The sequence below is a fragment of the Mandrillus leucophaeus genome, unplaced genomic scaffold (genome assembly GCF_000951045.1).
Source record: "Mandrillus leucophaeus isolate KB7577 unplaced genomic scaffold, Mleu.le_1.0 Scaffold149, whole genome shotgun sequence".
Lineage (NCBI taxonomy): Eukaryota > Metazoa > Chordata > Mammalia > Primates > Cercopithecidae > Mandrillus > Mandrillus leucophaeus.
This window is the reverse complement of record NW_012101465.1, coordinates 4,928,293-4,943,016: the sequence shown is the minus strand read 5'-3', so window position 1 is coordinate 4,943,016 and position 14,724 is coordinate 4,928,293. Positions and strand designations below refer to the sequence as shown.

Below are 14,724 nucleotides of genomic sequence, written 5' to 3'. Positions count from 1 at the left end.
GAGCTTCGGAGGGCAGCGACGCCCGGACAGACCGGGACCTGGAGCTGGTTCTGCTCCTAACGTCCGAGCCCGCCAGCCAGGGGCCTCGGGACCCGGCCAAGTCCCACCCCCGCTCGAGAAGAGGAAGTTTCTTTGCAGTTGTGACTTGGCACCTGCAGTCAGGGTGCTGCGGGTGGACTGGAGTCCCGGAAACGGGGCCGGGCGCAGGAGAGGTAGGAAGGCGTGCTGCGGACACTGCCGCTCTTCTCGTCGTTTAACGACCTCAGATATCAGGACACAACCGTAACCGCACCGCGCGTGTCATTCCCCCTGCGTGCATTTTTTCGAGCGGAGTGGCTTACATTTCCACATACTTATCAGAAGTTAGTCACTGACAAAGTGATGTTTTCTTCCCATGTTGAGACTATCCGAGTACTAAAGCATAATGCTTCTGAAGTGGTGGGTTTTAAAATTTTTAATGTTTTCTTCTGCCCACTTTGGTTGATTGAAACATTATAGTATTTTGAAATTACGGTTTTTATATTAATACCTGGACTCTACTATATAAATTCTAAGAATTCGTGGAGGTAATCGCCTTGGATGAGAGTAATTTGCTTCATTTTCCTGTCAGCAGAATTGCACTTCTAGAGGTCTAGGGGACCTTGTAGATTTCGGGAATTGGGAGGCAAGTTTGATTATTCATTTTGAATGAGTACCCACCTCAACTCTGCAGATCAAATGATGTGTCTTAACGGAGTGACATGGTGTTGGGGGAGGGAAATGGAACTGAGGTTAAAGGAGCGCCACTTGCTTTAGTGATGTTACCTCATTTATCAGGTCACCGTGATTAATTAATTAGGTTCTCTGCTCCCCTCAGCCCCTGGTGCATTAAGTGGTTGGTAAATTATCATGAAGTCTAAGAGGAAATTCTTCTCAGTTTCAAGGTTATGTTTCATGTGACCCAATTTTAGACATTAGTTACATGTGCAGTTTTTAAAATCCATGTCAGTAATATTTCATTTAGGCAATGGTAATGATGTTTAAAGTAAATTGAAGGGAACATATGTTGAGCCCTTATTTTGTGGCAGATGCTATGAAGGATGCAACATGTAGCCTGTTCACAGCTACATAATTGTGACCTGTGTGGGGCCCACCTTCGTGCTCTGTGACACCTTCTCAACTCACCTTTTTCACCCTTTGAGGCCTTACAGCTCTTCACAGTACAAGGATGCCAAGGGACTCCATAAATGAACTGATAGGCTGGGTTCTCCAGAGCCCATTAGCTGGGACTTACCGCCTGGAAAGCCACCAAGCTATTTAAACCCCACTAGTCAGAGAAAAGAGGTGCCCTTGTAATGAAGACTCACTTCTGCTTTCAATCTAGTGAACCGAAAATGCTGAGGTTTAGCTTGAGGAGGAAACCTTTGCATGCAAATAATGACATTTAACATCATAATCTTCATTAGGAATGTTTACTAATGGCTTGTTTCTGATTTTTTTTTGGAGACGGAGTTTGCTCTTGCTGATGAGGCTGGAGTGCAGCGGCGCAATCTTGACTCACTGCAACCTCTGCCTCCCGGGTTGAAGATTCTGAAAGATGAGGGGTGTGGCAGTGAGCTCAAAGGATAGTGGACACACTGGAATAATGCTGAGAAGAGTTTAAGAAAGTCTTTGTGCGTTGCTTTTCCAGGGATAGGAAAGAGGATATGATGGGTTTGAAGTCTAAAGTCCCTACAGCCCTCTAAGTCTTTGAGGGCTTCAGGGTCAGGCCTTTGGTATCAATCTATGCACAAAACCATGGTCAGTTTACTCAACATATTTAATAAGAAAAAAGATAGAATTTGAGGAACTGGATGTGACTGTCATTGCTGGACCCTGTTTGCAGTATTCTTTTACTGAGAAAAATAGATTAATGTGAGGTCCACAGATGATATAAAAATAAAATTGCTCACTGGGCACGGTGGCTCACTCCTGTAACCCCAGCACTGTGGGAGGCCAAGGTGGGCGGATTACTTGAGCTTAGGAGTTAGAGACCAGCCTGGGCAACATGGCGAAACCCCGTCTCTACAAAAAAAATACAAAAAACTAGCTGGGCGTGGTGGCGGGTGCCTGTGGCCTCAGCTACTCGGGAGGCTGAGGCAGGAGAATGGCGTAAACCCGGGAGGCGGAGCTTGCAGTGAACTGAGATCCGGCCACTGCACTCCAACCTGCGCGACAGAGCGAGACTCCGTCCCCCCCCAAAAAAATTAAATTAAAAATAAATAAATAAATAAGTCAAGCGTGGTGGCAGACACCTGTAGTCCCAGCTATTTGGTGGGCAGAGGTGGGAGGATGGCTTGAGCCCATGATTATGCCACTGCATTCTAGCCTGGGTGGCAAAGTGAGATCCTTTCTCAAAAAATAAATAAATAAATAAATCTCACTAGAAACTAAGGAGGAAAATCTATATTGTATATCAATAGTTAAATGGAAGCAACATATATCAAAATAACAAAGGCCAGTCGAAGTGGCTCCCGCCTGTAATACCAGGGCTTTAGGACACCCCAGGTGGAAGGATTGCAGCCGGGTCAACACAGTGAGACCCCATCTCTTCATGAAAAAAAAATAGCCAGGTGTGGTGGCTTGCCTGTAGTCCTAGCTGCTTCAGAGACTGAGGCAGGAGGATTGCTGAGCCCAGGAGTTCTAAGCAGCAATGAGCTTTGATAGTGCCATTGCACTCCAGCTGGAGTGACAGAGCAAGACTTTGTTTTTTAAAAACAAAACAAACCAAACTATATGAGAACTGATGTGTATTTTATAAGAATTTTTAAACAATTGTGAAAGAAGGAAGAAACTAGAAAATTCGCCCAGAGAAAGACCGAGCATGTAGAGATCTGAAAGCTGTAAGGAAAAGAGTAGATTAAAATAGCTCAAGCAGTTTTGAACCAGTAGGTTATATCATCCTGGTGGTACTGACATGTTTATCACCCTGTGAAATACATTGAGTGTCAGGAAAAGATGCCTCATTTATCTAAAACTAGCTTTGATAAATGTAGGATTATTATATAGTTCAGTTTTCTTAAGTGATAAGAAAGAGAGGCTCACTTGTAACACAGTGTAGCATGGAAGCCAGGAATGCTGAATGTTCTGCAGTGCTCAAGGAAACTCCACTAAGAAAAGGTCCCACGTGTTAATGGTGCTGAGACTGAGAAACCCTAATCTAATACACAGAATAAAGAGTTGAGAATAAAATTTTCTTTGTATTTAACAACCATCCGTGATTCTCAAATTACATACGGTAAAGAACAGTGTTTTTGTTTTAATTTCCAATCCCTTATGGACCAATAACTTTTGTAAAATACACTGAAAATTTCATGGCAGTATCAAATTGCTATATACCAAACATTCCATTTCTGTACTTCTTGCTTCATTTTTATGCCCTTGTAAACAAACAAAAGATTTCTGTACTTCTTGCATATGGGTAGCAAATAATTTGTAGATTAGCACCAATCTGTGGACATTTTGAATAGCACTATTTAGAACTTTTGTCTCTGAATATTCTGTAATAAACTTACATGATTTTTGAAATTAGGGAAAAGTGTAAAAACATTCATTGAGTATTTATGACATTTGGCAATAGGTAGTTGACTGGTGAAAAACAAATGCAAAATTTGTTAAAACTTATAAAATTAAAATATTTGCTTTTTGGTTTTGTTTTTATGTCAGAATACCTATGGAACACGTTTAGATAGGACAAAGTTGATAAGTCATTTGCTAGCATTTGCCTACTCACCATACCATACCCCAGGCTGATGGCTTCTTATGGAAGTACATCTTCCTGTGGATCCCAGACACTGCCTCAGAATCCTCCTTAACATAGTACTTAAAGAAGTCCTATCACTTTAAGGCAGTTGGTGTCAGATATGAAAGTTATCATCCTAAACTATGTTCTGAGAGTCTTTTGTATATAATACTGTCTTTATCTTAACCTTATGTTCTTTTAATGTTTTTTTCAAACAATTCTTCTGATTTATCAAAGTAATTAAAAATCTCAAACCAAAACTTTTCATGTGCTGGTTTCTTGTCTCAAGTATGCTATTCAAAATCTTAATTATGGTAAAAGAAATTTATATCTTCCTTTTATTGCTGTACTGTGTTGAGAATGTGTCTTGGGCCAGGTGCGGTGGCTCACTCCTGTAATCCCCAGCACTTTGGGAGGCCGAGGCAGGTGGATCACCTGAGGTTAGGAGTTCGAGACCAGCCTGGCTGACATGGTAAAACCCCGTCTCTACTTAAAAAATGCAAAACTTATCCAGGAGCAGTGGCGCGCCCCTGTAATCCCAGCTACTTGGGAGGCTCAGGTGGGAGAATTGCTTGTACCCAGGAGGCAGAGGCTGTAGTGAGCCGAGGTTACACCACTGCACTCTAGCTTGGGCAACAGAGCGAGACCCCCTCTCAAAAAAAAAGAATGTATTTTAAACTGAAGGGAGACCCCCCACCTCAAAAAAAAAAATGTACCTTAAACTTAACAGCACAGAATGTAACTTACTGTTTTCACTTACAGTAAGAACAATCACTGATTTAGGGAAGAAAGAAAATCAAGTGACTATAAAGGTATACCTAGGTCACGTTTGTCGAAAGTAAAGTCTTTGAAGAACTATGACCTGTTTTGTTTGTTTGTTTTGTTTTGTTTTGTTTTTTTGGAGACGGAGTCTTGCTCTGTCGCCCAGGCTGGAGTGCAATGGCACAATCTCAGCTCACTGCAACCTCCGCCTCCCAGGTTCAAGCGACTCTCCTACCTCCTACCAAGTAGCTGGGACTAGAGGTGTGCACCACCACGCCCAGCTAATTTTTGTATTTTTAGTAGAGACAGGGTTTCACCATGTTGGCCTGGATGGTCTCAGTCTCTTGACCTCGTGATCCACCAGCCTCAGCCTCCCAAAGTGATGGAATTACAGGTATGAGCCACTGCACCCAGCCGTGATCTGTTTTTATATAACTTTTTAGTTTCTTTCATTCATTTCACGAATATTTGTTAACCACGATCTATGTGCCAGGCACCATTCTATATGATGAAGATTCATCAGAACAAAACAGATAAAATTTTTTGCCCCTGTTCAGAGATTACATGGATTTTTTTTTAAATAGCCTAAAAGACTCATTAAGGTGTCTAGACTTAACAGCACAGAGTTAATATGTCACATGGATTTTCTTTGTGGCAGCATTAATATTATGAGGTGTGAAATTAAACAGTGAGGTGGTGCTAGATGTATACTGAAGTAAGAGTCACAAAATTGAACTACTTTTCCAGACTGCTTCCTATTTATTTGAAGTTCAAGCCTATGCTACCATGTAGGAATGTAGCCAGTATAAAATATTAAAAGGAATACAAAAACACTATGAAAAATATAAATTACCATATATAATCAAACTTTTGTTTTTTGTCAGAAACCCTAATGATGAAAAATATAGATCTATCCGGATTGGAAACACAGCTTTTTCTACTAGACTCTTGCCTGTCAGAGGAGCTGTTGAATGTTTATTTGAAATGGGCTTTGAAGAGGTAAGTATGTTCGAGGATTTCCTCTCCCCTCTTCACGCACAAAGCAGTCGTTATCATGTTGGTGAATAATTGTTTGAATAAGATAATGTTTTTTAATTTATCATTTTGGGAATCAGTAGAAATAGTTGTTTCTTCACCGATTGGACATTTAAAAATCACAGCAAGTATAGTTTAAAATTTCAGTAAAGTGTAACAACGCTCCACAGAGAAATTCTTACGAGTCTTAATTCTTGAGAATAAGGGAGGGTCAAACATGCAACCCCAGGACCAAATGTGGTTCACTTTAGGCTTTTAGCAAAAACCTGATTTGTGAGCACACGTGAATACTAATAGATCTAGCTACCTGTCTCTAGTAGGAAATGAAAAGAGTCTGAAGTAGACAGAAAAACTGAGTTCAGTTACCACACAGAAGGGGTTTCTTCTGTGACAGGAGAGGAGTCTCAGTATGTTTTTTTGTTTACTTCAAACGAATATTTTGGTGTTACCTTTTGGAATCTTGTGGTGTAGTTTAATTTTATGACACATTGAAAGTAGTTATTAAGATTCTGAATTTTCTTTATGTTTATATCCTTAACTAGTTCTCCTTTGTAGAGTGTTGAAAGAATTTGAACAGGTTACAGAGACTCAGTAGTCAGTAGTAGTTAGAATAGGCAATCGTAGAAATTGTTAAAGAGAGATGCTGAGCTGCTATGTAAGATTCAATTTCCTTCGTGCCTCTCTGCTTCCCTCCCCAGGTTCCATTTCAGTCCCTGAAGTAACAGTAGTGAACAAAGTAGTAGATATAGTCCCATCTCACATGGAGCTTACATTTCTAATAGTTTAAACAGCCAGTAGATGTGAAAACAAGATGAGTGCAAAGAAGAAAATAAGACCAGGTAATAGAATAAAAAGTACTTTGCATGGCAGGTAGTGGTCAGGGAAGGCCTCTCTGAGGAGATGACATTTGAGCTGTGACTTGAAAGATCTCAGGTACCTGAAACTCTCAAGTAAGAGTATTTCAGACAGAAGGATTAATGTGTGTAAAGGATTTCCTGCAGGAGTAACCGTGAAACAGAAATAAGCTGCATAGGGAGGCAGAGACCAGGACACGTGGGGTCTTGAGGACTGTGGCAAAAGACTTAGACTTTATTCTAAGTGAGATGAGAAGCCATTGGGAATTTTTTTTTTTTTTTTTTTTTTTGAGATGGAGTTTCACTCTTGTTGCCCAGGCTGGAGTGCAATGATGCAATCTCAGCTCACCATAACCTCCGCCTCCTGCGTTCAAGCGATTCTCCTGCCTCAGCCTCCCAAGTAGCTGGGATTATAGGCATATGCCACCAAGCCTGGCTAATTTTGTATTTTTAGTAGAGATGGGGTTTCTCCATGTTGGTCAGGTTGGTCTCGAACTCCTGACCTCAGGTGATCTGCCCACCTTGGCCTCCCAAAGTGCTGGGATTACAGGCGTGAGCCACCGTGCCCAGTCTGGAAAGTTTTAGGTAGGGAAAAATGTTTTTGAAGATTATTCCAGCTTGCTGTAAAGAGAATTCTTGGAGGTGGTGGGATGGGGACAAGGGATGAAGCAGGGAGACCAGTTAGAAAGCTTATTATGTTAGTCTAAATAAGAAATGGTAGTGGTTTGTGTAAGGTCCATGAAGGCAGGGCTTTTTGTCATTTCTGTTCCTTGTGTTGCTAGCTCCTGGAATAATGCTGGTACCTTAGAAATGTTAGGCATTCAATAAAGATTTGTTGAATTAAGTACTGATGGTGGAGATGGAGAGAAGTAGATGGATCCAGGATTTCTTTTTGTGGCAGAATCAACAGGACTTGCTGGTGATTTAGATGTAAGATATAAGGGAAAGGAAGGAATCAGGGACTTATCTATGTTTTGGTTTAAGCAGCTAATTGGATGGGAGTATCATTATTTGAGATAGAGAAGCCTTGGAGGGTAGCAGGTTTTAAGGGAGAAACCACCACCTGTCTTTGGACAATTGTGACTAATTTGCTGTCAAATATTCAAGTAGAGATGTCAAGCAGTTGGATATATGAGTTTACAACCCCAAAGGAGAGACTAGGCTGGGGATATAAATTATGGTGTCATCTGATTGTAGATGATACACAGGCATCTTAACATAAAGAATTTAAAATTCCTTGTTCAAGGAAGTGCCAGTTTTCAAGATTCAAATTGGTTGGGAAAATTGAGTAAATGACAACTGAAGGTTCTACCCATTTCTCATGTTGAAGTGTCACATATTTAATAGAATTAGATTTGTTTTTCATTCAGCAAATATTTGAGTGCTGAGTAGGATAGCCAGCCATTCCAGTTTGCTCAGTGCTGTCCTGGTTTTAGCAGTGAAAGTCCCACATCCCAGAAAACCCCTCAGTCTCAGGCAAACCAGTGTTGGTCACTCCAGTGCCAAATAACAGGCCACACTGAGACTTGTAGTAGTATTTGATGCAAATGGAGTCACAATTTCAGAAAAGATTAACAGGTTTTGATATGACTAATTTATACTTAAAGTTTCTGTTTGGCTTTAGACATCGCACCTCAGGACTTGTCTGAAGTAAATGTTTTATCAGCGTGGCTAAGTTTAGGAAGAACTAATAGTGCTGAAACTGAACTCTACCACCAAAAAGAAATTTGGTGGGCTTTTTAAAGAATAATTATATGGATACATAATAGTTGTACATTATGGGGTGCAGGTGATATTTTGATGCAAGCATACAAATGTGTAATGATCAAATCTGAGTAAGTGGAATATCCATGATCTGAAGCATTTATCATCTCTTTGTGTTAGAAATATTCAAAATTCTGTTTTCTAGCTATTTTGAAATGTACAATGAATTGTTCTTAACTATAGTCACCCTATTGTGCTGTAGAACATGAGAAATTATTCCTCCTATTTAACTATAATTTTGTACCCATTAATCAATCTCTTTCTATTGTCCAGTCCCTTCTATTCCTCCAAGCCTCTGGTAACTGCCATTCCACTCTTCTTTATTTTTTTAAATTTGTATTTAATTTTGTAATATATTTTTACAATCACTCTTTTCTTCTATGGGATCAATTGTTTTAGCTCCCACATATGAGTAAGAACATGTGGTATTTGTCTTTCTGAATCTGGCTTACTTAACATAAGGTCCATCCATTTCCATCCATGTTGATGAAAATGACAGGATTTTGTTCTTTTTTATGGTGGAATAATATTCCATTGTGTATATATACCACATATTTTTTATCCATTTATCTGTTGATGGACAATTAGGTTAATTCCATATCTTGGCTATTGTGAATAGTGCTGCAGTAAACGTAGGAATGCAGATATCTCCTCAATATGCTGATTTTGGAAACTGGTGGATAGGAGACAGGACTAACTTGCAGCTCCCAACTGGACTGACAGAACAGTGCCTGGAAACTCACATCGTGAACTTTTGCTCTGAGAATTACCACAGGAACATTCCAGGAAAACCAAAAGAATTCACAGATCCTTTGAAAAAAGTAGCTTGCTGCTGCAAATTCCATGAGACAGAGGAAAATCTGTGAGTGCCTGAAGTGTGAGAGGGGGAAAGTCCACTGGGGAACCTGAAAATCCAGATCATGGGAGAAGGATTTAACTTTACCTAGAGCTGAAATGAATTTAGAGAGCTGAGGAAAATACAAAAGTAGAACAAGTGGCGAGAAGAGCCTGCAGACACTCCTGGCCACTAAGGAGGCCATTTCTGACTTTATCTCACAGGGGTGCTTGGGGAGGGCTGCCAGTGGAATTGGGGAAAGACCACAGGGAGAATGAAACTTGCAGCTGAACACGAATTTTCCTGGACTGGGGAATATAGGGGAGGCGTCAAAGAGGAAATGCAGATGCAAGCACAGAAGCCAAGGCAGACGGAGAGGGGTGAAGCCTGAAAGCCCTGATTGCTTTCTCAGTGGGGAGACTTGTAGCCTGGGGCAAAATCTCAGCGCTGCGCACACTGCCTGGATATAAACATGGTGCTATGGGTGGCTCATGGTGGGAGTGAGACTGGCCCTTCTGGCTGCGTGGGAGCGCGGTAAGGCCTGTTATTGCTGGCTTTCCCTCACTTCCCTGGTAACCTGTATGACGCAGCAGAGACAGCCATAATCTCCCTGGGAACATAGCTCCATTGGCCTGAGAACCACACCCCCATCCCCCACAGCGGCCACAACAAGCCCAACCCAAAGAGAGTCTGATCTCAGACACGCCTAACCCTGCCTTCATCTGATGGTCTTTCTCAACCCATCCTAGTAACTGAAGAGAAAAGACATAATCTCTTGGGAACTCTATGGCCCTGCCCACCGCCTGAGAAACCCAAATGCTTATCCAGGCAACCCTAGGGCAAGCTTATATCCTGTTGATACTACCGTAGCTGATGCTGTCTTGAAAGCATCACCTCCTGGCTGAGCATCACTTCCTTTCCAAGAAAGGAAAAAACAACAGCTGATTCCACCACCTGTAACATCCTGGCTAACCAGATGTCCTGAGTCTGACCACATGACAGCTTTACTGCCAGCACACCTGGAATTCGAGAAAACCAACACGCTAAACAAAACTACAACCAAGGTCCCACACAGAGTCCACTTCACTCCCCTGCCACCTCCATCAGAGTAGGAACTGATGTCTATGACTGAGACTTGAAGACAGATCACATCATAGGACTCTTTGCAGACACTCTCTAATGCCAGTTCAGAGCCCAGTAGCTCTACTGGGTTGCTAGACCCAGAGGAGCAATAACAATCACTGCAGTCCAGCTCTGAGGAAGCCCCATTTCTAGAGGAAGGGAAGAGTACCACATCAAGGGACCACCCTGTGGGGCAAAAGAATCTGAACAGCAGCCCTTGAGCCCCAGATCTTTCGTCTGACATAGTCTATACCTAAATGAGAAGGAACCAGAAAAACAATTCTGGTAATATGACAAAACACGGTTCTTTAACATCCCCAAAAGATCACACTAGCATAGTAGCAATGGATCCAAACCAAGAAGAAATCTCTGAATTGCCAGAAAAAGAATTCAGAAGGTCAGTTATTAGGTTACTCAAGGAGACACCAGAGAAAGATTAATACCAACCGAAAGAAATTTAAAGAGTGATACAGGATATGGATGAAAAAAAAAATCTCCAGAGAAATAAATAGTATAAATAAAAAACAATTACAGCTTCTGGAAGTGAAGAACACACCTAGGGAAATACAAAATACGTTGGAAAGTTTCAACAATGGAATTGAACAAGAAGAAGAGAACTTCAGAGCTCAAAGATAAGGCTTTTGTATTAACCCAATCCAACAAAGACAAAAAAGAATTTAAAACATGATCAAAGCCCCAAGGAAGTTTGGGATTATGTTAAACGACCAAACCCAAGAATAATTAGTGTTCTAGAGGAAGAAAATACATCTAAACATTTGGAAAACATATTTGAGAGAATAGTTGAGGAAAACTTCTCTGGCCTTGCTAGAGATCTACGTATCCAAATACAAGAAGCTCAAAGAACACCTGGGAAATTCATCTCAAAAAGATCATCACCTAGGCACATAGTCCTCAGGTCATCTAAAGTCAAGACAAAGGAAATAATCTTACAAGCCCTTAGGCAAAAGCATCAGATAACCTATAAAGGAAAACCTATCAGATTAACAGCACATTTCTCAGTAGAAACCCTATAAGCTAGAAGGGATTGGGGTCCTATCTTTAGCCTCTTTAAATAAAATAATTATTAGCCAAGAATTTTGCATCCAGCAAAACTAAGCTTCATAAATGAAGGAAAGATAGTCTTTTTCAGACAAATGCCAAGAGAATTTGCCACTACCAAGCTAGCACTACAAGAACTGCTAAAAAGGAGCTCTAAATCTTGAAATAAAACATTGAAATACCAAAATATAACCTCCTTAAAGCATAAATCTCACAGATCCTATAAAACAATAAATAACATGATGAAAAAAAACAGAAAACAAAGTATTCACACAACAACTATCATGATCACTAGAATAGTACCTCACATCTCAGTACTAACACTGAATGTCAGTGGCCTAAATGCTCCACAGAATGGCAGAATGAATAAGAATTTACCAACCAGGTATTCTCTGTCTCCAAGAGACTCACTTAATGCATAAAGACTAACATAAACTTAAAGGAGTGAAAAAATATATTCCATGCAAAAAGCCAGCAGAAGTAGCTATTCTTATACAAAACAGACTCCAAAGCAACAGTTAAGAAAAGACGAAGAAGGGCATTATATAATGATAAAAGGCCTAGTTCAACAGGAAAATATTACAGTCCTAAATATGTATGCACCTAACACTGGAGCTCCCAAATTTATAAAACAATTGCTACTAGACCTAAGAAATGAGATCGACGACAACACAATAATAGTGGAGACTTCAGTACTCACTGACAGCACTAGACAGGTCTGCAGAATTGACATAGAAGGGACATACTTTAAGGTAAGCAAAGCTGTGTATGACTGACTCACAGCCAACAGTATACTGAATAGGGAAAAGCAGAAAGCATTCCCCCTGAGAACCAGAATAAGACAAGGATGCCCACTTTCACCACTTCTATTCAACATAGTGCTAGAAGTCCTAGCCAGAGCAGTCAGACAAGAGAAAGAAATAAAGAACATCAAAATTGGTAAACAGGAATTAACTGTTGCTGTTTGCTAATGATATGATCGTGTACCTGGAAAACCCTAAAGACTCATCCAAAACACTCCTAGAGCTGATAAATGAATTCAGTAAAGTTTCAAGATACAAAATTAATGTACCCAAATCAGTAGCACTATTTGTGCACCACAGCGGCCAAGCTGAGAATCAAGAACTCCTTTTATAATAGCTGCAATAAAATAAAATAAAATACTTAGGAATATACCTAACCAAGCACGTGAAAGACCTCTATAAGGAAAACTACAAAACATTGCTGAAGGAAATCATAGACAACACAAACAAATGGAAACACATCCCATACTCATGGAAGGGTAGAATCAATACTGTGAAAATGACCATACTACCAAAAGCAGTCTCCAAATTCAGTGCCATTCCCATCAAAATTCCATCATCATTCTCCATAGAACTAGAAAAAACAGTCCTAAAAATTTTAAAAGCAGCCTACATAGCCAAAACAAGACTAAACAAAAAACAAATCTGGACAAATCACATTACTTGACCTCAAACTATACTACAAGACTGTAGTCAACAAAACAGCATGGTACTGGCATAAAAATAGGCACATAGACTAATATAATAGAATAAATAACTCAGAAATTAAAGCCAAACACTTACAGCCAACTGATCTTCAACAAAGCAAACAAAACATAAAGTGGGAAAAGGACATCTATTCAGTGGTGTGGGGATAACTGGCAAGCCACATGTAGAAGATTGAAACTGGATCCTCATCTCTTACCTTATACAAAAATCAACTGGACCTGTATGAAAGACTTACATCTAAGACCTGGAACCATAAAAAATTCTAGAAGATAACATCATAAAAACCTGTTTAGACATTGGCTTAGATGAGGACTTCATGACCAAGAACCCAAAAGCAAATGCAATAAAAACAAAGATAAATAGATGGAGCTTATACTAAAAAGCTTCTGCACAGCTAAAATAATCAGCAGAGTTAACAGACAACACACAGAATGGGAGAAAATCTTCACAAACTAGGCATCTGACAAAGGACTAATATCTAGAATCTAGAAGGAACTCAAATCAGCAAGAAAAAAAATCCCATCAAAAAATTGGCTAAGGACATGAATAGACAGTTCTCAAAAGATATGCAAATGGCCAATAAACATATGAAAAAACGTTCAACATCTTTATCAGGGAAATCAAATCAAAACCACAGTGTGACACCACCTTACTCCTGCAAGAATGGCCATAATTAAAAAGTCAAAAAATAACAGATGTTGGTGAAAACTTTTACACTGTTGGTGGGAATGTAAACTAGTATGACCCCTATGGAAAACAGCGTGGAGAGTCCTTAAAGAACTAAAAGTAGATCTGCCATTTGATCCAGCAATTCCTGTACTTGCATATCTACCCAGAGGAAAAGCAGTCATATGAAAAAGACACTTGCACACACATGGTTATAGTAGCACAATTTGCTATTGCAAAAATATGGAATCAATCCATCAGTCAACAAGTGGATGAAGAAAATGTGGAGGCCAGGCCATAGTGGCTCATGGCTGTAATCCTAGCACTTTGGGAGGCCATTGTGGGTGGATCACTCAAGGTCAGGAGTTCAAGACCACCCTGGCCAACATGGTGAAATCCCATCTCTACTAAAAATACAAAAATTTGCTAAGCATGGTGGTGGCCACTTGTAGTCCCAGCTACTCGGGAGGCTGAGGGGAGAATCACTTGAACCCGGGAGGCAGAGGTTGCAGTGAGCTGAGATCGTGCCATTGCACTCCCACTTGAGTGACAAGAGCAAAACTCTGTCTCAAACAAAAAAGTGGAATACTGTGGATACTACTCAGCTATATAAAAAAGAATGAAATAATGGCATTTGCAACCTGAATGGCATCAACAACCTGAATGGAATTGGAGACCATTATTCTAAGTGAGGTAACTCAGGAATGGAAAACCAAACGTTATATGTTCTCACTTATAAGTGGGAGCTAAGCTATGTGGACACAGAGGCCTAAGAACCATACAGTGGACTTTGGGGACTTGGAGAGGAGAAGAGTAGGAAGGGTGCGAGGGATAAAAGACTATACATTTAGTCGGATATAAGTGCATCAAAACCTCAGAAATCACCACTAAAGAAATTATCCATGTAACCAGACACCAATCCCTTCCCCAAAAACCTATTGAAATAAAAAAATAGAATTAAAAAAAATTAAAAATGCTTAAAAATTAAGCATAAGAACTTTTTTTAAATTAAAGGTCATTAAAAAATGGTTACTTTTTTTGGATATGTGCCTAGCAGTAGGATTAGTGAATCATATGGTAGTTCTATTTTTAGTTTTTTTGAGGAACCTTCATACTCTTTTTCTTAGTTTACATACTAATTTGTATTCCCACTAACAATGTATAAAAGATTATTTGCTCTAGATCCTTGAGAAATCGCCACACTGTTTTCCACAATGGTTGAACTAGTTTACAGTCCCACCAACAGTGTAAAAGTGTTCCTATTTCTCCACATCTTCTCCAGCACCTGTTGTTTCCTGATTTTTTTAATGATTGCCATTCTAACTGGTGTGAGATGGTATCTCATTGTGGTTTTGA

The 14,724-nt window shown here is 40.0% G+C and overlaps 1 protein-coding gene across 1 annotated transcript in view; it reads left to right on the top strand.

Annotated features, from left to right (window-relative positions):
- Positions 1-268: 268 nt before the first annotated feature.
- The window catches only part of NGLY1 (N-glycanase 1), a 73,070-nt gene continuing 58,614 nt past the window's right edge, over positions 269-14,724 (top strand). Inside the window, exons 1-2 of the mRNA XM_011974811.1 lie at positions 269-438; positions 5,407-5,521. Of these exons, the coding sequence (XP_011830201.1) occupies positions 5,507-5,521 (15 nt within the window). The 5' untranslated portion in view covers positions 269-438; positions 5,407-5,506. The remainder of the gene's footprint in view (positions 439-5,406; positions 5,522-14,724) is intronic.